Below are 23,235 nucleotides of genomic sequence, written 5' to 3'. Positions count from 1 at the left end.
AATGGACTCGCTGAGATTAAGGGTGTCCTGTGGAGTTTTCTTGTAAACAAACACACAAAGTTATGTTTACAATCAGTAGGTTTATAATCTTTAATCATTTTTTTCCTTTTCCTGGCAGAAATAGACTTCCACAGTTTTCCACTGGCTGTTTAAATATACATTTTTGTAAGACTAGGCTTCCTAAATTTAAACAAAGAATGTACACAAACAACACAAATATTTGAAGTATTGCAAGACTCTTGTATTACAGTTAATTACATAATAAATTAGTTTTTATTTTTCTGGTCACTCATGTGTTTGTTGTTTTTAGGCTATTTTGTGAAATAGGAAAACGCAGGGGGAAAAAAAACACCAGCGCTCAGTAAAGAATTAAACATCTTTATTAGAACCCAACTCCATTTAAATTCACTAAAATGCATGACGCACTACATTACAAAAATATACTCAACATATTACAGTTAGTAAAGACAATCATTCAGAACGTACAAAGTTTAAATACAAAAAACACTGCTCACATATAGACATCTCTTTCACAGGTTGAAAATATTCACAATTCGATTCTTTGGCCCATAGAGCATCTTTTGAGAGAACAAAATGTTATCTGTTTTTTAAAAAGATCTCTCTCTCTCACAGCTAGTCACACGCCAATAAATACATCACACAATAATGATACAAAAATACACTATGTTGGCTGGGAAAACCTTCACAGATTTAAGGTGCTCCGACGTTAAAACAGTACCCTAAACATGTTCACATCATAAAGAGAGCGAGTTTAGACTGGAGACCGAGTCACGATCAGTCAGCTGATCACTTGAGATTCATGTACGACATTTCCTTTGTTGCCACGGGGAAAAAGGAGGGACCCCAGTGACTGAGATTCATTCCACAAGCAGTCGCAGATTAAAAACGGACTACTTTTTGCCTCCTGTAACGGCACAGACAGCGTTGTGCCACATCCAGGCATCAACTCTCAGTTCGCCGTTGTCCACAGCTCTGAGCTTTGTAGCGCACCGTCCCCAGTGAGGGTGCAAATATTAACCATAACAAAGATTTCCTCCTCGCTCAGTTGTCATTTGGCGTCCCGGGACAGCTGCTCATGTGGATGTCCTTCCTCAGCTGGAGAGACACACAGCTGAGCCAGCTGCGACTGGTGGGCATCTCCCCTACGATTTCCCACATGTCAGTCTCGTCACAGTACCTCTCAATAGTGTCATGATATCTGCGCGTAAATGGTAAGCAGCATTTAACAGTTGTAAATTCAACAATTGTGTCAAACATTGTTGAGGAAAGGTTGTAAATATGTCTGTCCTTCTGTTTTTAATCCACAAGAACTAAACCAGGAACCAAAAGGAGCCCAGGACTGTTTCCACTGGATCAGAACAACATGAAGATTAAACACACACAATTCTTTGTTTATCTTTGCTTTTATTGTAGAACGACTCTGATGTTTGAATGGATGGAAAGTGTGTTTTATGTCATTTGTTGTTGTTTTAGTAGGCAACGCAACTGCACTGAATCAAATAGCAAATAAGTTTGCTTCTCTTGCTTACTCACTTGTCTCTCAATCACCAACCTCCGTTTATCTCGCTCATTTAAAAAAAAATCTAATTCACACTAACACACACACACACACACACACGCACACACACACACACACACACACGCACACACACGCACACACGCTCTCTTCATCTTGCTCTATTCAGAGCTGCTGGTAAATCGACTACATATCACTTTTAAAGTCAATAAACATCACAAGAGATGACTGTCCCTCGTCCTGATATTGGCAGCCGAAAGATTTGTGTTTAAACAATCAGCGATGTTATTGTCTGCAAACTCAATAGTTCCCCAATTGTTCCTAGAACATCGTAAAGCCTTAGCCGCAGAGCAGGGACATTTTGGGGGTCGAGGAACTAAATTTAAACCTTGGTTCCTACTACTACTACTACTACTACTGAAAGGCAAGTAAGCTGCTAAAATGGGCTCCTGGAAAAGTTCCTGCTGGAATCAGATAACACAAGATTCACAAGGAACTGTTCTGAATTCTTCCAGATTATCCCCTCACCTGTCCCAGCCTTCTTCTCCTCCCAGGACGTAAATCTTTCCATCCACCACAGCAGCACCGGGCCGGTAGCGGCGCTCTTTCATGGGGGCACACATGGTCCACTGGTTGGTCTTGGGATTGTAACACTCCACCTTATCTGTGTTCTCTGTCGAGGCATGCCATCCACCTGGAGGACCGGACAAGAGATTTAACAGTCAGTGTCATTATCTTTCTTTCATTAGAGTGGTTGCTGCGTTTGTTGATTGGTGAGCACTGTGCTGTGTTACCCACCTATAACATACAGCTTTCCTTTGAGTGTACAAGCAGCTGAACCAGAGCGAGCGATCTGCATGGGGGAAACCTCTGTCCATGCAGAGGTTTTAGGGTTGTACACTTGAGCGAGGTCTGTGCCGTCACCATCCTCTAGAATTGCGCCACCTACCAGGACACAGAGTGGATACACGCGACAACTTCAAACACTGTAAATACAAAACATGTTTAATAAAAAAGCACAATCTCAAGTGCGTATGTTTCCTACCAGTAACATAGAGCAGTCCGTCCAGGGCCACCACAGCAGGACTTGTGACGGCCATCTTGACAGATTTGGTGAACTGCCAAGAGTTGGTGTGAGGGTTGTAGCACTCCACCGAGTCCAGACGAGAGCGTCCCTCCCACCCTCCGACTGCATACACGAAGCCGTCCAGCATCACCAGGCCTGAGGAAGATTAATCAAGTCACTAATGAGAACAACTTTTTACATAAACGTGATGATGTTTACCCTTCGTTTTAATTTAAAGCTTCTAAACACCGTCAACAGCAAAAACATGACGTTATATGTAGCCATCGTCACTAGTTCTGCTTTTGTCTTCACTGTTTTCTGCTGGAGGTAAAGATACTGAGTGAAAGTTCCAGGTACTTTCAGGGGTTGTCTACAGTGCTGTTGATGAGGATTGACAATAACCACACATTTACTACTGCATCTGTATCAGCCAGGACAACCAATACTTGGTATAGAATAATAATGGAGGATGGCTGTCAGACAAAGATGTCCAGGTCCTCATTAGTGTTTGGGGAGAGGGGGCCCATTCAGAAGAAGACAGTCAGAAAAGAGTTCTCAGTTCCTGGCAGAAATGGGGATATGACTCACAGCCAAACAGTGCAGGGAAAAATACAATCGATTCACTTTTTTTGATACGACTTTGAGTGCAAACTCACCTAACTCAGAGCGAGCTACATTCATGGGGGCCATCTCGATCCAGGAGTCGAAGCAGGGGTCGTAGCGCCACATCTCCCTGCTGGCTGAGCCGTCAGGAAACTCTCCTCCTGCCAAATACAGGGTGGAGTCTACAGAGGAGGAGGAGGAGGATGACATCACTACTGATCATTATCCAGTCTAATCCTAATCTATAAACTGAATCTTGTAATGTTTCCTCACCCGACACGACCAGCCCGTGTTTGCTCACAGCGAAGGGCAGGCAGGCCAGATTCTTCCACTGATTTGTCACAGGATTGAAGCTCTCTACGCTGCGCAGCACCACCTTGTCGTCCTCCCCGCCAACTGTCACTATCACTTCAGCTGTTCCTGTTGCCACGGCAACAGCAGTAGAAGAACAGACAGGAGAGGGGTGAGGCAGGCCGGCCTTTAGCGATGTTAATCTAAAACAAATCAGCCCCTGTAGCCCCAACGTAGTGGTGTGTAGGGCTGCAACTAACCTGTTAACTTAATCTGTTGATTAGTTTCTCCATTAATCCATTCATTCATTTCGTCCATAAAAAGTCAGACGTTTTTAAATGCAACACAAACACAATTTCTCAAATCCCAAGTTGACGTATTCAGATGTCTTGTTTTATGCGACCAACAGTCCAAAACCCCACAGATATATGGTTTAATATCACAAAAGAAAAGAAAACCAGCAAATATTCACATTTGAGAAGCTGAATTTTTGGCATTTTCTCTATAAGAAAAAAAACTTTCTGTGGAGTAAACAATTAATCGACTAATCGTTTCAGTTCTAGTGGTGTGTGAGCACCTAACAGTGTGTAAGGGAAGAAGCCAGGTGTATGAGCTGTCTAATATCCCTTAATAATGAGTGGGGGACAAAAAAAAGGGAAAAGCAGCTTGAATGCGCTCCTCTGCCTGTGGCCATCAGACTGTTTAACTCCTCCCTCTGAGTGTCAGACACTCAGGAAGAGACTGGAAATCCGTATCTGTATCTACCTCACCTGTTCATACACCACCTCACTATTTATTCAAAATGTTTAAGTGCAATACATATATAGTCACACACTTTAGTGCAACACATACATACATATACATTGTTATTGTATATATTTTTACCTCATTTCACTTAAATACTGTAAATGTGTATATTTTGTATTTTCATTTCATTTTTCATTTCACCTAAATACTGTAAATGTGTATATTTTGTATTTTGTATTTCTTATTTTTATATTTTGTACAAACTTTTAGTTCTAAATTATGCTACATTCTACTCTTGAATGGGAGCACCGGTACTGTACAATTTCCCCCCGGGGATCAATAAAGTATTTCTGATTCTGATTCTGATTCTGATTCTCTTTACATAAAAAGGAGACAAAATATGCCTGGAAATGAGTCTAATGTTCACGTTTAACGTCTCACAGTCACGAAGATTTTTCAAGTTTAACAAAAGAAAAAACACAAACACACTAGGTTGACAGATGGACAAATATACAGCCTCTACCTGTAATGAAAATGCTTGTGATTGGCTCTCAGTTGATATGAATTTGCAGGTGTGTGTGTGTGTGTGTGTGTTTACCTGTGGACCTGCGTGGCCTCGCTCTGGGGCAGTACAGCTCTCCACGGCGGTCTTTTAGCAGCAGGTAGTCCTTGGCCTCAGAGATGAGCCTCTGGCAGCCCTGGTTCTCCTTCACCACATCCAGAGACTCGATCACATCGTGGAGGTAGTAAGGGCTGATAAGAGGCAGCCGGATATGCTCAAGTACCTTTGAGGAACAAATGGAAGGAGAGAAATCTGATGAACCTCCTCTGTACCTCAGTACAATCCAACAGGAGAATTTCAGACTCATGCCAGAAGTGTCCACAGATGGACTACAGAACTGGGAAGTGACTGTTATCATTTCTTGTCGGAGAGTCACAGGCTCAGTCAAAAGTACCAATGCCTTGTTTGTTTTCCTGATCCTTTAAAGCAATAGTTAAGTTTCTTGGCTGGAAAAAAAAACACAGTGACGACAAGATTTCAGGAAGTGACTGGTCCTGGCCAAGAAATAGTCTGGCACATCATTTATCTTTATACTACTTTATAAATGTTTTCCCCTTATACAGCTGCACAAGCAGCAAGCATACTTGGTTACTAGGCTACAGACCGTAAGCCTACATTAAAATTAGTGAGGCTGTTTGAATGTGTAGACAATATCTCAGCTTGAAGAAAATATATATTTTTTATGAGTTTTCCTTTGATGGTTTCCTATAATAGTATCATTCTGTACAATGTCTGGTGTGGAGTGTCTGTTACAATCCTCTGAGGCAGGAAATGATTTAGAGAGCCTCTCTTCATCTCCAGCATGAAAAGAAATTGTTTCCTCAACCAAGAAGAGAAGATGAATCTGCACAAATACCACCCAAAAAGAAAGAAAAAAGAAAAAATGACAATAAACAGTGCTGCGGTGAGGTGAGGGTGCTCAGGGAGGTAAAAGAGGGGTCCTTTTACGTGGGGGCCCACCGTCTCATAATCTGTCAGTAGTAGTGTCTGACAGCGGTGGCATGTCATCCTTGATTTATGGATGTCTTAAAGACTAACGGCTGCTGAGTTGAGGGCACTTTTACAGTGCACTGCCAGCCCCAAACCTGCGCACGTCTATAGGATATGCTTGGGATTAAAGTAGGACCAAACACTTTGACGGTAAACTCTGCTACAATAGATAAACGTGCACAAAAATACACGAAACACGCGATAAGATAAGAGAACTGCGGTCATTATTATGTGACAAGTCCATGGCTGTAGAAAAGTACCTGAGCTTGAATAAACTCAAGTGAATCTGACCTTTTCAAAGCTCTGTTTGCGAGAGGAACATTTATTCAGCCACAACATGGCCGCCTCAAACACCATCTCCTCTTTAGGCACGTTGAGAAAGTCACTATCAAGGATTTCCGTCAGTTTGTCCACACACAGAGACAGGAACTCCTCCTGGTAGGTGGGGGACAGGGGGACAGGGGGACAGAGAAAGAATGAAGTGTACATGACAACCTACTCAACAGACACACTATCCATGGGAGTTAATCGCTTGTAGGCTGTCGGTTTAACTGCTGACAGGCAGGTAGATTATCTTTGTTAAGCCCCTTTCACACATGAAATCCACAACACTGCCAGGTCCAATTATCCTGGCGAGGTACTGCTGGCATGTGCGGAGGCAGCACTGTATTAACTGACCGGACATAATTCTCTTTTCCATTATCACCTTGCTTTACAAAACACAGGTGCTCTCACTGTGACGACACTTAGCAGCTCCTCTGGATCAATTAGATGATTGTACTGTTGAGTCGTCCATGCCGGATTAGGATTTTTGTTGTTGACAATAGATATTTGTCAACTGTCAAAAAGTTTTTTAACCTCTTTATGCTGCATTATCTCTCCCTGTAATAGTTCTGGTTGTATTGGGCTATTGTGGGCCATGATGCAAATCAGGAAACACATTGATTTTTCAAGTATTTATTTCTGGGGTGCAACTCACTCATTTTTACAGTCAATTACTTTTTCAATTTTGATATATACAATGCCAGAAATCAGTGAAAAATGTCCCTCACAATTTGCCAAAGCCATCAGTCCAAAACCCAACTCACATTTTGAGAAGCTTGCTTGATAAATGACTTATACGACAATTAATTTTCTGTTGATTGACATATCAAGTAATCAGCTAATCATTTCAGATTTAATTCACTGGATTTGCCAAAAACAGGCATTCTCATCTGGTTATTTTGTCTATGAACTGTTTCTCAATCAAGTTTCCAGGAAATCTACAATTTAAACAAGGTTACCTATACCGTGATAGAAGATTTTATTCATATTCCCCTATTAGGCAGTATCTATCTATTATTGCATGTGACCACTGCTGCAAACACAGATACAATAATATAATAATATATGGCTCCATCAGCCCCTCACCTGCTGATAAACACTGCTGAAGTGCTGAAGAATGTAGCTCATGCTGCTGTTCTCCAGCCTCCTACAAGAATGGGCCTCTGCAAAGCAGTGAATCCCCACACAGTTCATCTCATCCATCTGACGCTCCATGAAGCGACAACAGGCTTCTCGCACGGCCATCACGTCCAGCAGATTGGCTGCTGCCAGCAGAGCCTGGACACAGACATCAATTAGCTGTCAGCACACATGCTCTTTATGGAAGGGCGACGGCAGAGAAGAAAAAGGTGAGAGGGAATGATTTACCTGCACATTTGCTTTAGAGATGTAGACCTCTGACGTGTAAGCGTAGCTCACCAGCATGCCAATCATCTGAGGCTCAACTCCATTGATGGCCACCCGCTCCTGTTTGGACTCTATCAGGTCAGTGGAGAACATTGCCTGAGGAGGTGACAGGAGGGAAACACACAATCCAGAGCTGTTTACATGATTTCCTGGCTTGTGACCATGCACCTCCTTGCGCCTGTCACCGACATTCAGGTTCACCTGGAAGTAAGAGCTGAAGGAGGCCAGCACAATGCGATGGCAGGGGAACTCCTGTCCTCCACAGCACAGAGTCACATCACAGAAGGCGTTGTTGAGCCGCAGGCTGTTGAGGCCCTGCAGGACGGTGTCGGGGTGCCTGGCCTCCACGAACAGGTAGTCGTCGCTCAGAGAGGTCGGAAGAGCGGCGGCGGCGGCGGCGGCACAGGCGGTGCTGGCGTCCTCCGGGACCGGGAAGGTGACGTTCATAGTGGACGGCAAGGGCAACCCGGCGTCGACGGCGATTATTTCAGCCATATCTCACTTTGCTAGGCAAGCCTGGGAGGGAGGTTAGTGGAGGCAAAACAAACAAGAGAGTTAGGACACTCAGATACTCACTTCAGACAACGCCAACGACTTGAATACAAGCTGGTCAAGCAGCAAATGAGCTCCTACAAGCTCTGATTCAAGAGTGGAATTTGTAAAAGTTGAGAGAAGCAACAAGGCGGAGAGAGGATCTGAGATTGTTTATTAGCTCACTAATGAGGCTTAACGTTAACGTTACCTCTGCTGTAGCGGCTCGGCGGCGCAAACGAGCTGTTTTCTACCCGGCAAAACTAAGACGTTGTTTCAGGAGATTAACGTTACATACCACGTACACACAGGTGAGAGTACGCGTTCAGCTGCTGTAACGGTGAAACATTTTTTATTTTTACCTGTTAAGACATAATCGTGACTATCACAGTGCAAACACGCTCTCCCACATACAGCGCAGCGTCAAACGGTAATGAGCAGCCGTTAACGCCTCTCACCGGAAGCTCCTCCCACCTCCGCGGCACACGTCAAGAGACGTCACCCCCGAATACTTCCGGCTTCGCTTCAGTTCCGTTTAATTAATTGAATGCGGGTTATTCGCAGTCACTGACATTTGGCACAGCATCGTGTTTCTGTCTATGTTGAAGTTACTGTTAAAGTTAAGGCATAATTATGAAACAATTTACTTGTATATAGACATTGTATGTTGTTGTTTTATATATATATTATATTTCATCGACTTGTATGTACACAATAGTTCTATGCTTATTTTATAGCTATCTTTATTCTGCTTGTTGTCCTGTTTTTAGCTGTGTCTATTTCTATCTTCCTGTAAATTGTTCTGTGTGCATTGTATATTGAGTAATTATTATGTCGTGCATGTGCTGTCACATTGGTGAATTTATTTCTTTACTTGCTCATGTTCCTAAAATGTAATGGTTCACCTAATGGGGACCAACTTTTTTGTACCCAAATGGAAGGTGAGTCCTCACAATGTGACTGTGTGACCAACAACGTGATGAATACATGTAGACACATTCACACACATATTTGCTTCAGAGAATATCAATATGGAGACATTTTTTTGCACATATATTGTATTTATTTGACAATTACGTTGTCAACTGTTGAAATAATTATTTAAAAAAAAAACATAAAACAGCACAACCGATCATCTCAGTTATGGAGAGAAACAATCACCAATTCTTGTTTGTCTACACAGTGATATTTTGGAGATTTAAGGAGGCTATTGTTGATATTTTAGGTCCTGACATGCTGCTTGTAATATGGTTATAACATGATCACTTTAAATTGGGGGAATTGTTGTAGGAGAAACAGTTTGCTGAATCAAAAGATACAGACTCATTTTAAGTTTCCAACCGGATTATAGATCACTGTTCATGTTTTTTTAGATTACAGGCAGCTGTCCTTCATGACACCAGGTGTCTCCAGTGCGTTCTTTCTGCGAGCAGCAGCTTCCAGGATCTTCTTCCTGGGTCCCAGCTGGATGCGAATGCCTTTCAGGTCTTCGTCAGAGCAAAGCATTAGCGCCTCCAGGTCCAGGTGCTCTCTGCTGAATGCAAGGGTGAACTCTGGCAAGGAGATGGCAGACAAGAATGCATCCAAAGGAGAGGTGTCCTCATCTTCATCATCATCCAGTCCCAGATCTTCCTGATCCCAGGGCAGATCACCGCTCCCTTCAAAGCCAGCAGCGTCTTCCTCTGCCTCAAGCAACTCGTTCTGAACGAGGTAGCCGAGACTTTCATTGTTCCCACTGGGGATGTCCTCTGACTCCTGCCCCATCCTCTTCATGAAAATCAGACCTCCGAGGCCGGGCCGGTTGAAGATGGACTGTTTGACCTGGCCTGGTTCTTCGTTGTCATCATCATCTTCGTAGCTTTCCGTTCCATCTTCAGCTAACATGCCCTCATCCTGCTCATTGAAGACATCCAGAAACTCTGGCTTCTCGGACACTCCACTCTCCTGTTTGAGGAAAACAACATTCCCATCGCCTCCTGCTCTCTGCAGAGTGCCTTTATCTTTCTTCCCGAGCTTCTTCTGGAGTGTGCCTTTAACCCGGGCTGTAAGAGAACCGGATTTATCAGCAGCGATAAGCTTGGAGAACTGCTCATTGACACCAGTCATGGTACCACTGTTTGAGAATGCTGATGGCATGCTGGCCTCTGAGACAGACCCAGTATTGCTTGCTCCACGGTGCATTTTATCCATCTTGCTCTGGTGTTTCTTCTTTACCTTCTCACAGAGTTTCACACGCCTCTCTGCTTCTTTGATGGCCTCCTTCTTTAGATTGGCGACCTTCTTGGGGTTTTGGTTGGTCTGCTGTGAGGCAGAAGTGTCCAGGAAGCGCACGCAGTCCATGCGGTCGCGAGAAGCAGCAACGTCCATAGCTGTGTGGAATTCATTGTCCAGTTTAAAAAGGTTGGCACCAAAGTTGACCAGAAAGCTGAGGATGTGCATGTGGCCGTTAGCCGCAGCATGATGCAACGGTGTGTTTCCCCAGATGTCACTCCTATTGGGGTCTCCTCTGTATGACACAAAAGAAAGATTTGATTTAAAGTAACTTTTTTATTTTTGCCACACTCTATCACTGATTGGTACCATATAATAATGATTCCTCCTCCATCCTGCTCATAAGGGTTTGTGAGAGAAAAGTCCAAAAGCAGAAGACACACTGTATGTATCGAATATAACGTTTTTGACTTAACTTTATGGTATTTTTCATTTGATTTATTCATGGATCTACAAAACACGCCAATTCAAGGGACAGCATGATAAAGTGGGAATAATCATTAGCAACATGGTCCCAAGATACAAACATAAAACACGTCATAAATGAAACAATGGAATCTTAAAATCAAAACTACCTCATTGCAAACAGAAAATATCTCACTAATCTTGTTTGTTTTATCGATCCAAAAAACTGAAGTGTAAAAACAACAATGTCATTACAGTACAGTCTCTGCTGGTTGCCTGGCAACAAGTCCAGGCCGAAAAATAGTCGATAGCCAATACAACTCATTAACTCTCGGAAACACAGCACATAAGCGCATTTCCCAAAATGTCGAACTATTCCTTTAAATGTAAGGTAAGAATGAACGTAGTCTTTCACAATATACTCACATATAACAAAAAAACACCAAACACGGCTGAAGATAATTGGTAAACTATTAAGATTTAAAGTCCTCCAGTGCTGTGCCTCATTGTCACAGCCATAAAAGTCTTGATTGCTGAATTCCTCCAACAACTCGTCATAAATCCCAGCTCATGCTGGCAATGACCAAAGCGAAAATGCCTCAGTTAATTTCGGCCACGTAGGTGAGACGTGTGTTACGCCCTACTAAATATCCTCCAAACATCTTCTCTGAACCTCATTTTTCAGCCCGTCTTTTGTTGAGTTTGTTGAGGGTCGGAGGGGACAGATAAAGGGTTCTTTTGTTTTACAGGATGGCTTTGGCTGATTAAACATTTGGCTCAGCTCATGGGAGAGAGTCGTTTAAAGAGTGGAATGAAGTTTTAGCTCATTATATTATAGTGAACGACATGTGAACACGTGTTGTCAAAACCCAGATGAAGTCCTGAATAACAGATACACAGTATGAAAATGCATGAAACACATTATTTTTCAGTCATAAGACTCACTGCACAATATGTTAACCTTTATGGTTCTACCGTAGATTTTAGTTTAGTTAAGTTTTAGGGCATTGTATATAACAGTAGAATTTGCAATAAAAAGTACAATATTTCTATGTCTTAGTGTAACAATATAGCCAAACTGATCTGTCGGACAAAACTGTCATATGAAAACATTTCAATAAACTTCAGAGCCCTAAGACAACAATCATGGAGATAAAGCTTGCTATGGCCACAGGTTGTTTCGGTATCTGGGCTACATGTGAGATGAAGCACAGGTGATAGAGAGGAGTGTATCATGCTTACTCTCTGCTGCATATGAGCTGAAGAGCATCGACATGTCCGTGGAAAGCAGCCAGTAAGGTGGGAGTCATGCCATCCTCATCCGCAGTGTTCAGGTCCTTCCTCGTGGCCTCCTTCAAGAGGTCCAAGTATCCATCAATCGCTGCTTTGTGGTACCTAGACATCTCGAAACAAATCTGTCACTTTCTGTCCCTTCTTCCCCCTACTCCCGGCAGATGAACGGACTGACGCGACTGCAGACCCGAGCAAACAAAGTGATCACTGGGCGTCAACACATCAGCAGCTCAGAGCCATAAAACAAAAGCAAAGTCCAGTTCACTGCTGCCAGCTGCACAAGTCCCTGAAACACCATTACTGCTCGAGATCATTACTTCAAGCTTCATTACTAAGTGTGATCACTGAGAGATTGCCAGTGTTATAAGTACAATTTTAAGGAATATTACTATGTGTAATATTTACTTTACAGATTTTATATACAAAAAACAATCACCATATAAAATATGATACATCATTAGAGATTAAAGTGCCAGCAGTATATAGAGTAAAAGTGAAATTACCCCCACCTAACCCTAGCCTGCTACAATAAAGTACTCTTTAGATGTTAATGCATTAAATAATACTCCACCAAATGTAACATATAATGATAGAATGCACTGCATAATGAGTACTTTACCACAATGTAAAAATACTTGAGTATTTAGTATTTATTTGCTGTCAAATAAATGTATTAGATTAAAAAGTATTTCCCACTGAATTGTAGTGGAATAGAAGTACTATGTTGCATATACTTAAAATACTCAAGAGAAGTATAAATATCTCAACATTTTGCTGATGTACTTTTGATTAAATGTACCTAGTTGCTTTCTTATTTATATATATGCTGGCTGTATTCCTGGTGTTATCAGTTTTTTGTGCACATATGTGTATGTGCATATTGTTTTGTAAATAAAGTTTAAAAAAAAAGAAGTCAGCAAGCAAGCTAAAACAACCTTTTTTCCCACTGTGCCCAAAAAAGTTTTATTGTATTATAAATTATTAGTATTAGTTATTTTTGTGCTTTTCTGTCCACTATTTCACCCTCCAGTCCAGTAGGCGTTTTTGATGCATCTTTATTTGAAGAAGAAGAAGAAGATTCGGAAGAAGACGAAAAAGAAGAAGAAGAAGAAGTCAACCCGGCTCAGCCAATGAATGAGGGCTGGGAGGAAACGTTGCTCACCAGTTTTCCTTTTCTACATTGCTGTCTCTCTCTGGCCGCCTTTGGGCTTGTAAACACCATGGAGTCGTAGCTGTGAATGTTTATCTAATTCCCCAAACTGTTCCGCAGCTAGAAAAACCAGACCGACCACTAGCTCCCTCCTCTCGGGTCGTTCCGCGGTTACTTTCCGGTGTTTCGTCTCCGTAGTCTGACCGGGAGAAGCAGTAGAGATGTCCGACAACGGTGGCTCGGTTATCGGCCTTCTGTCCTACGAGACGCTGGTTCATGCTGTGGCAGGTGCAATGGTGAGCAGAGATAAAGCGCAATAAGAGGAGATATCATAACTATGTGAAGTGTGTGGGGGTGCCTGGCCTTGTCTTGCTAGCTTGATGCTAGCAGTGCTCTCTTAAGGTTTTGTGTTTTAGTTGCTTCAGTCAGTAACATTACAATGTGTTGTCTTTCAGGGGAGTGTGACAGCTATGACCGTCTTCTTTCCTTTGGACACAGCCAAGAGCAGACTGCAGGGTGAGTTGGAGGTCTTATCGTCTTGGACAGGGGTTACCTGATAGCAGCAACTCTAAACAGAGTTGAGCGGGTTCAGTGTGATGGCTTACTTCATTATGAACTGAATCCAAATATGTAAAGGAGTGGTCCACTAGTTTAGTATTGCACTTCCATAAAGTTGGAAGAATTTTTAGTTTAGTCCTTATGAGTCAAGCTACCTGGACACCTTTTTAAAGAAGCAGCTCAAGTCTCACCTGTTTAGACTGGCCTTTGTGTAATTTGTATTTATTTATGTTGTTTTATATGTTTTACTGTGAAGCATATTCTGCTCTTGAAAGGAGCTACTGTATACAAATACACTCATATACTTTACTTACTTACCACTTTCTTGAGACCCTCCCTGCCTGGTAAACACTCAGTTTCTGTAAATTCGAAGTCTCAAGCTCAAGCATACAAAACATACAGCTGCTGAGGCTGAGTACTAGTCCACATGATCTTCGTTCAGAGGCCTGTACTACAAAGCAAGTTCAACATACCCAGGATATTTTTTCCGCGATCTTGCTAAACGCGGTCACACAACAGTGGTTATTAACTCTGTAACCCTGAAGTTACCTCGCTAACCTGCCTCATAGTACAGGCCTCCGGGGACCCCTTAACTGACTTTTGCCACTTTTGTGTTTTTCAGTGGATGAGATGCGAAAGTCTAACTCTACCCCCGTCATCCTGGCTGAGATAGCAAAGGAAGAAGGCCTGTAAGTATAGTTTTGAGCCTGATGGGTTAAAATTATACCAAGTTATGGCATTTTTTGTCTTTAAATACAAGCTTCTTTGTTTGATTTAAACAGCAGAGTGAAGCACAATTGCAATGTAATCGCAGCAGACATTTCTGATCAGTAAAAGTCATCTAAACTAGAGAAAATTAATCTGCCACAATTTTGTTTATCGATTAATCTCTTCTTTTTATCAAAAATGCCAAAACATGATCTCTCCACCACTTCTCCCAGTCAGTCTCTGTACAGAGGCTGGTTACCAGTCATCTCCAGCCTCTGTTGCTCCAACTTCGTCTACTTCTACACCTTCAACACGCTGAAGAAGCTGACGGCATCTGGTAGAGGCAAGTCTAGCCCCGGCAAAGACCTGCTCATGGGGGTCGTATCAGGTAAACACACATACAGTAAAACTAATAATTATTAATGAATTATTAATGGCAACCATCAAGTAATGAAGGTGTTAACTGAGAGGCTTAAAGGTGATTTTGTTGCTGCATTACTGCCACCTGTAGATCAGTGGAATAATGTGAAACTATTGGCAGGGATGTGTATCGAGTCACAAAACAGGGACCAACTCAAAAAAACAGCTGATCCTTAGAGCTATTAGAGATCAAAAACTCCACAAGGTTTAAAAACGATTCATGAAAGCTAACGATCTGTTGTTCATGCAGGGGTGGTGAACGTGATCCTGACCACTCCCATGTGGGTCGTCAACACTCGACTGAAGTTGCAGGGAGCAAAGTTCAGAAACGAAGACCTCCAGCAGACCCAGTACAGAGGCATATTTGGTATGTGATTATAGATCTGTATTGTAGTTTAGCAGTTTGTCTGTTACTGCGCTGTTGTTAAACCCTGCTGTTTGGGCTTTCCCTCTCAGATGCTTTCTCACAGATCATAGCCAATGAGGGCGTAGGAACTCTGTGGAACGGCACTCTGCCCTCTCTCATCCTCGTCCTCAACCCGGCTTTACAGTTCATGTTTTACGAGGCCTTGAAGAGGAAGGCAGGGAAAGGAGGGAAGAAGGTGAGAAGGACACAAGAAAGACATTGTTGTATAAAATACTACTTTATCAAAGCTACAGTAGCTTAGTAACATCAGTTGGCGTTTTTCAGATGTAGTCAAGAAAATGTGAGCTGACTTCAAACTCTGAACTAGATCATCTGACGAGAATGTCGTTAGATTTGCAGGTGTTTAACTCTTGGCCTGCTGGTAGCACTAGATGAAAAGTAAGGGATCACCAAAGTTAGTAGAATTCATCCTCTTGGGACCATGAATGTACAAAATTTAATGGTAATCCGTTTATTCAGTTGTTGAGATATTTCAGTCTGGACAAAAGTGGTGAACCGGCCGATGGTGGTGTTGTTTTGTGTAACATGCCGATCATTTTGGATAGTAATGACCCATTGTTTATTTTCTGTTTTGATAGCCAAATCATATTCGTAGGAGAACTTCAATCAATCAAATAGTCATATTCTACTCTAACAGTTAGTGAAAACACTGTGTATGAGTGGGTTTAAGTCTTTGTCTCCTTCCTCAGATATCCTCAGCAGAGATCTTTCTCATTGGAGCGATCGCCAAGGCCATTGCTACCACCGCGACATATCCTCTTCAGACAGTTCAGGCCATCCTGAGGGTAAATACTGTGTTTTATACAATTTCAGCCTTGTTGTTTACTACTACTACAAGACATCTCACACATTAATCACTGTTAAAGGTTAAGCCTTGTGATTTATTGGCGACAAATCTCATATAAACAACAATGAATTGATCCTTTGTAAAAGGATTTCTGCTGATAGCCTCCGGCTGCAGGAAATACCCACCAGTGCACTAAATGTGTATTAATCTGTGGCTGAAATTAGTCTAGAAGAAAGCGTTGGCAATTGAGGAAGTATTGAGAAATGAAGTAATGCATTGTTGGTTTTAGTCTTTTCATGGGATTTGTTGACAATAACAAAAATATTGAATATGTTTCCATGTTTTGGCTTTTCTATGTAAAAAATCTGTACATAAAAGTTAAATACATTTTCAGGAACTATCAAATCTCAAGGAATTAAGATAACCTGCTTCATGCTTCCTCATCAGTTCGGCCAGTACAAAGGTGACGGAAAGAGCGGTGTGATTGGAAGCATCTCAAACATTTTCTCCCTGCTCATGGACAGAATCAAGTGAGTGCAGCTACAAACATAAGCACAAACACATTCAGTGACACAGTGCTGGTGAAGATGTTACCATAGCTGGTCATTAATATACATCTGTTCGCTTTATTACAGGAGGTATGGTGTTCTTGGTTTGTACAAAGGCCTGGAGGCCAAGCTGCTACAGACGGTGCTGACGGCTGCCCTCATGTTTGTTGTTTATGAGAAGATCACTGCTACTACCTTCAAAGTCATGGGCCTGAACAAGAAACTGAAGCAGTGAACACACACACACACACACACACACACACACCAACTGGAATACAGTACAGCATTAGTGCACTCGTCAGTTGGTTTTATCAATACCTACCGATGATATGTTAATGCCAGGAATTGTTTCAGTCACATAAAGGTTGTAATAAGAGGTGGGATTGGTGCCTTTAGGACCACAGATTCCCTCGCTCGCCCAAAACATCCACCATAACCAGAGCTGGGTGTGATAAGTATAATACCATCACTTTCTTACCCTTTAACTGGGTGCATTTGTGCAGACAGACCTTGATTTATTTTTCTATGTTGAGATGGTTCTAAGTAATCTTACAGGAGCTGAATTTATTTCGATTTACATGGTAAGGGATGCAAATTAGTGTTGCATAACCCAAACAACTTGTGAGAATGTGGAGAGTGGTTTGTTGAATGCATATCTGAAGCGGCTCCAATCTTAATGAAATTGACCTTTTTGAGGGCAAAAAGAATCTGCACTTACTGAGAAAAGACCAAATGTCATCACGTCTCACAAGAGAGAAAGGAAAATGACATTTGGGGGAATGCGCTTATTTGCTTTCTTGCAGAGAGTTAGATTGATACCACTCCCATCTCTGTAACATTATGCTAAATATGAAGCTAACACCCGCAGCCGGGTAATTTAGCTTAGCACAAAGACTGGAAACAGGAGGAGACGGCTAGCCTGGTTCTGTTCAAAGCTAAGAAAACACGACGTGTAACGTGTTTAATTCGTACAAAAACCGAAGTGTAAAAACGCGACCAGCAACCAGCGAAGACTTGAGGAAATAACTGGGACCAAGTAATAGTTCGACACATTACTTGTTTTTAAACTTTGAGATACAACGTGTTAATTGGTGAACTTCAGAGGTGGATTTAGTTAGCCTTGGACAGAACCAGGCTAGCAGTTTCCCCCTGTTTCCAGTTTTTGTGCTATGCTAAGTTAGCCGGTTGCGGTAGCTTCATATTATCATATGAAAAATAAATAAATAAATAAATAAATATATATATGTATATATCTTATCCTTCTATAACCGCTTACCCTTAGAGGGTCACAGGGGGGCTGGAGCCGATCCCAGCTGGCATTAGATCTTTAATATCAGGGGTTTGGTGCAAGTGATGAGACCAATAAGGTGCCTACTTAGGTATTGCCTTGATCTAAACTACTGGACCATTCTTCACACACTTTGTCTTATGTTTTAACTGTGAATTTAACTGAGTTTGATAGAAAACCCCATGAAATACCAGCCAGATAAATGTTTTTTTAATGTGCTGACTTAAGATGTCATTATTACGCGCACATTAGCAGCACCAACAATGACGGTGAAAGGGAGAAAAGTGCAGAACTCCATTGATATTTGTAGATTTGTGTGTAAAAGCTGCACCAGCACAGAAAGGCTTTGATTTTAACAATTATAATATATTAAGTAAAAATGAATTAAATATAAATGGGAATGAGCATTTAACCCTACACAGTTTGAGTAAAATTTACATGTGTACAAATACTGCAATAGGTGCTAAGTGCCTCTAAATTTGATCACGAAAAACTGTACTATGAACTTTAATGACTGTTGATGATTTACACAAACCCATGATGCACATAACTGCCTACTGTCTTCATGATTTTGTCTGTCAGTATGAACATTTTGTAACGCAGCTGTCCTCCATTATTTATGTCAGTGTCCTGTTTGTGTAGGGTAGTCAGGGTTTGTAGTAGTTACATTATTTGTTCATGTTAATGCTCTTTCTCTGATTTGGTGAATGGAAGTTTCTTCTGCCTTTCATCTTTAAACTATTTGAAAGTTGATTCACTCCTTTTTGTTGCCATTTAACTAGTTGTTCAATCTGTTGAGTGAGTTTTAATCATTACAAGAGGTGTTGCTCTCAATATTACTTTGTTAACATCACATTTTGGAGATCACTGCCTTTTGAGTGTCCATTGTATTCATCAGTGGTGTAGCTGCAAGTAGTGAGGATACTGTCAGTTTACCAAAAAAATAGAAATTACATTGTTTATCAGATTTGAGCTCCTCCACCATTAAGTTAGCTCACCTGTTGTCCTCAGGTAAACCAGTTATCAGCGGACCGTATACACTTCAGAATTAATTATGATGTTCCTTTTTAAATTCATATAATTCTAAGGAAATAAAATGTAGCTATCACTTCCTTCTGTTTAGTGTTGTAAAGTTAGAAACTGTCCACATTTTGGTTTCCCAAGTCGGAGGTGCACTTTAATAACTCTTTAGTACAAGTCTTTTAGGTGTGGGCAAGGGTGTTTGTGAAAAAACGAAACAGCAAACAGTGAGGTAATAAATGTCCAGGGAGGCTGAAAATTTAGACTTCCAGAAAATAAAATGTCAAAATGTGAGGACAGCAGGTGTGTGACAATGCAGGAAGCACTGAACAAAGAAAATCAGGAGTCAGGGGGAACAAATGATCTTTATTTAATAGTTAAGGAGCCCAATGCTGGTGAATGTGTCACTGTTAGTAAGAAAACAAAAGCAAAGGCAGTGACACATTTGAACAACAGTTACTAGACTACACCATGGGCATTAATTACTGTCTTCTTCACAACTTCTGTCCCAATGACAGGGCTTGACATTGCTGAAATGTTTTAACAGTTTACATGAAAATACTTTGTAACTGCTGATGCAATACTTACTTGAAGTCATCTTTGTTTAATTACATCATGACTCTCTTTTTTTTTAACATATATTCTTTGCTAATTTTGTTTCAATTAACATACCACTGTTTTGGGGTTTAAATTATTGTTATAACCATGGAATAATAAAGTTTGAGAAACAATGTTGACATGAGCAATTACAGTTTTATTTAAACACATCACATGTAAGATGAAAAAACATGGTTCAGTTCTTACTGCTGAACAAGTAAAAGATAAAAAAAATAGAGATAGAAAAGAGAAAAAACACCTCTGGAGGATCATGTAGTTGTGATCAATGACACAAAACAAATTAACACAGCCACTCTCAGAGGATTACGCAAGTTGAACTTACAATGTACTAGTAAACAAGCCTCCATTGGAGGTCTGAATTAACGGTCCCAGTTAACCATATCTTTGTTGTAAATCAGGAATGATGGTGTGAGTCTTGACTGGTCATCTCCTCCACGTACCAGTGTGGCAGGAAGGAATACTGCGAGTCCTTGTGGACGGAGTAGGTCACATCTCTGTAGGGCTCACGAGTGAACAGGTACACCACACTGGAGGGGAAACAGTGATTCATTAACAACACAGAGGGCTTAAAATGTATTCAAATTAAAAGAGGTGAACAGTGTAGTCTGTCATTGCAACTCACCTTGGATTGTCCTCAGTCACTATACTCTTCACAAAAGACAGGAAGTCGCAGCAAAAGTTCATACAGACTGTCGGCTTCCAGCAGTTGTGTTCATGCTGTCCAGAAGACATACAAATACTTTGAATTAATCTTGTGAGCTTTTATTTACTCATGTCCAATAACTTGATTAGACTTGACCATGTTTTTACCAACAACTACACTGAACCTTGATGAGATGTGAAATCTTAGAGATGGGAAAAGTCTCCACAGAGACAACCACTCCTTCATGATCCCGAAAACCTGCCACAACACGAGGGACTCCGGGGAGAAAAGACTGGGCCCACCACTTGAGCAGCTTGAACCTGAAGACCACCACCGCCAAAATGAGGAAAAAAACGTTTAAAACAGCTCAGAGTGGGTAAATCAATTATCCAACAAACAACATGACGTGAAAATGTTAATTATGTGACGTTTTACTGTTTCATCGTCTACCTGTGGAAGTTGCTGCGCTGTTTGGGGGCGCAGATCTCTGCACTGGTCTTCAGCTCAACGTAGCATGCAGGAGGAGCTGGAGCGTTGGGGTCTTTATCCCGGCAGTCCACCTCACCAGAGAACAGGAGTCTGTGGTCTGCGAGCCGGGTTTGCACCACAGTGCAGAAGGCCTCGTTAGTGTTAACCACTCCGCCTGGGTCAGGTAAACTGTGGACGTCATCTATTGGGAAGGACAAAGGTGAAGCATTATCATTTAAACATCAGCTGATGTGCTTTATGTGATCTGGGTTTGTGTGTCAAATGTAATATAACGAGACAGACAGGTATGTACGGAAGCTCATTTCTGCCAGAAAGAAAAACAGATGTAGTCAAAGTTCAAAGCTAAGATTCAATAAGTCAAAATATTCACTTTTCAAGTTAAAATTATGAAATACTAAGTCATACTTCTGAGATAGTAAATCAAAACAATAAGACAACATAAAAATACTGACTTGCTTACTATCTCATAACTTCCCATAACTAAAAGTATAATTTTTTGACTTATAAAGTGATGACATAGTATGTTATAATTTTGTAGTACTTTTTTATTTTTGTCATTAGGAACATTTCACCTATTGTTTTAACTATCCTGGCAGAAATGGGCTTCCATAGCTATGATAAGCTATAATATAAAACAAAACTTTTTTTATTCTGAGGCAATATGCTTGTGAAATATTACAATGATCAATACAATGATCAGTAATCAAGGTTTGAAAGGAAACAAAGCAAACAGCAGTTCCTATAATACTCTATTGTATAAACCTACCTACCTGCACATGTGTATTGCTCGAACTTGTATCCCCAGTACATCATCTCTTCATGCTTCTCCGTGCGGTTCTCTCGCTCCCTACGAGCAGCTTCTGTTTCCACTTCACTGATGTAAAGCGTGCCCTTGAACCTGGTGACCGCCAGCAACCAGCCCTCCCGTGTCTCATAGGGGGTGGTCAACAGCTTGGTCAGATGACCACGCCATGTCACAAAGTCGACATCTAAAGGACTGGGAAGAGCAGGGGTTGGTCAAAGAACACATGTTCAACAGGAAACACAGCTGTGGTTAGAGGTGGTTCAATTCGAGACTATCTGTGTTGGTTTTTTGTGGTGACCTGGACCTACAAGCAGTAAACTAATGACACTTACTATGATGGGGCCCTTGAGCTGATCTTTGATCTATTGGCCAAGATCCAGCGTAGGATGCTGTCCAGCTTCTCCATCACACTTCCATCTCTCTTTATATAGCGGTCCTTGTATCCATCCCTCAGGTCAAAATTAGGATTTCTGTCAGGTTCCACATAGTATCTCATCTGCCTGCTGTCATTGAAGAATCTACGCTCAGCGTCGAGGGAGAAACATCCTACTTCAACAGGCTGTTTGTACACAGGAAAGTCTCTTTCATATAGCTCCCTTCTGGTGCTCAAACCCCGAGAGCTGACTGGGTTTGGCCAAGGAGTTGGCCCAGGCAGATATGGGTGGTGGTGTGGTCTGAAGTGTTTATTCTCATAGTGATTTCTTTCACCATCATCTCTTTCTCTTCTGTATGCTGACTGGCGGTTTTGGTAGCTGGAGTTGGGATTGTGGGATCTGCGATGGTCCATTGCAACCTACTGTAGTGGGGAAAAGTGCAATGACACAAACTGGTGACACTGATGATTATTCATATTTTCTTATCTTACTCTCCTGCAGGAAAGCCAAGAAAATACTCATCATCACTTGTGTTGTCACGAATGAGACAGTGCTAACGTTTTTGATATGCTGCTAAAACTGCTATCTGCACACTTTACCCACTACCTAAATTCATTCTTTCAAGTGCAATATTTTTATTTATATATCATAACTTCCTTATCTCCTCAATTTATTTGTGTATCATACCTTTTATTTGCTTTTATTATGCTTCATATTGAACATAACAGATGTTCATGGTCTATATAGTACTAGTTTTTAAGGTTACTTATCTATTCTATTATGAATCTGTTCTTGTACTTCTTTTTACAGCTGTGACACCCTCAATTACCCTGCATGGGATCAACAAAGTTTGTTTTATTTAACTTTAAATGCACCCAGTTGAACACGACACATCGTGCTGTGTGTAAATGTCTATTGTGTGAGTATGTGAATGCATACATATTCAAAATGTAAAGATGTTTGTATTGACAGCTGTGTAGAAGTGTGTCTGCATAGTGTAAACACAGGTGTTCATATAGCTATTTTGTGTGTGCGTTTCCTTGCCGTTATGAAGGCACTTTTAAGGTAACTAAATTACGGGTAAATAAATGAAAACCTACCTTATTTAGCATACATAACAAAAGCAGCTAACGGTAAGCTAACGTTAAGTTTCCGTCAAGGCCAAGTTTGAAACAAAACGCGACTTAGTGTAAAAACGATTTTTAATTAAACGGTATTTTCCAATTAACACAAAAAGGCAAGAAATATTCCATAAAGTATGTCTGTTCCGCTTGCTGGGTAGCTTACTAGCACCACATGATAACAGCAACCCTAAAGCGACTTCCGTATGCAGTTTGTCATCCAATCCGCTTGGTGGTAGCCGAGACACTTCC

General features: G+C 41.3%; 4 protein-coding genes across 5 annotated transcripts; 1 reads left to right on the top strand and 3 right to left on the bottom strand.

Annotated features, from left to right (window-relative positions):
- Positions 1–394: 394 nt before the first annotated feature.
- LOC139300458 (kelch-like protein 20) lies at positions 395–8,022 on the bottom strand. Its single transcript, XM_070923569.1, has 11 exons — positions 7,729–8,022; positions 7,489–7,623; positions 7,207–7,398; positions 6,088–6,231; positions 4,843–5,029; positions 3,480–3,626; positions 3,260–3,388; positions 2,583–2,759; positions 2,336–2,482; positions 2,066–2,231; positions 395–1,219 (listed from the first exon to the last, which is right to left on the bottom strand). Exons 1-11 carry the CDS (start codon positions 8,020–8,022, stop codon positions 1,063–1,065), a joined length of 1,875 nt encoding a protein of 624 aa, XP_070779670.1. The 3' UTR covers positions 395–1,062.
- A 1,410-nt stretch (positions 8,023–9,432) lies between these two features.
- On the bottom strand, positions 9,433–12,137 carry anks4b (ankyrin repeat and sterile alpha motif domain containing 4B). Its single transcript, XM_070923726.1, has 2 exons — positions 11,977–12,137; positions 9,433–10,564 (listed from the first exon to the last, which is right to left on the bottom strand). Exons 1-2 carry the CDS (start codon positions 12,135–12,137, stop codon positions 9,433–9,435), a joined length of 1,293 nt encoding a protein of 430 aa, XP_070779827.1.
- A 1,086-nt stretch (positions 12,138–13,223) lies between these two features.
- slc25a17l (solute carrier family 25 member 17-like) lies at positions 13,224–17,316 on the top strand. 2 transcript variants are annotated; one of them, XM_070922838.1, is made up of 9 exons: positions 13,224–13,473; positions 13,633–13,693; positions 14,358–14,424; positions 14,677–14,831; positions 15,114–15,230; positions 15,320–15,465; positions 15,980–16,075; positions 16,525–16,607; positions 16,713–17,316. In XM_070922838.1, exons 1-9 carry the CDS (start codon positions 13,399–13,401, stop codon positions 16,858–16,860), a joined length of 948 nt encoding a protein of 315 aa, XP_070778939.1. In that variant the 5' UTR covers positions 13,224–13,398; the 3' UTR covers positions 16,861–17,316. The 2 variants fall into 2 exon arrangements, with proteins under 2 accessions (XP_070778939.1, XP_070778940.1); XM_070922839.1 differs by lacking the exons at positions 14,358–14,424; positions 14,677–14,831.
- A 1,963-nt stretch (positions 17,317–19,279) lies between these two features.
- dxo (decapping exoribonuclease) lies at positions 19,280–23,131 on the bottom strand. The gene is made up of 7 exons (XM_070922837.1): positions 22,963–23,131; positions 21,821–22,284; positions 21,454–21,680; positions 20,645–20,864; positions 20,379–20,514; positions 20,174–20,268; positions 19,280–20,078 (listed from the first exon to the last, which is right to left on the bottom strand). The coding sequence occupies exons 2-7, from the start codon at positions 22,273–22,275 to the stop codon at positions 19,946–19,948; spliced, it is 1,266 nt and encodes a 421-aa protein (XP_070778938.1). The 5' UTR covers positions 22,276–22,284; positions 22,963–23,131; the 3' UTR covers positions 19,280–19,945.
- Between the last annotated feature and the right edge of the window lie 104 nt (positions 23,132–23,235).

This window comes from Enoplosus armatus, chromosome 17 (assembly GCF_043641665.1).
Source record: "Enoplosus armatus isolate fEnoArm2 chromosome 17, fEnoArm2.hap1, whole genome shotgun sequence".
NCBI lineage: Eukaryota > Metazoa > Chordata > Actinopteri > Centrarchiformes > Enoplosidae > Enoplosus > Enoplosus armatus.
The sequence above is the reverse complement of the archived record's forward strand: the minus strand, read 5'-3'. Positions and strand labels throughout refer to the sequence as shown.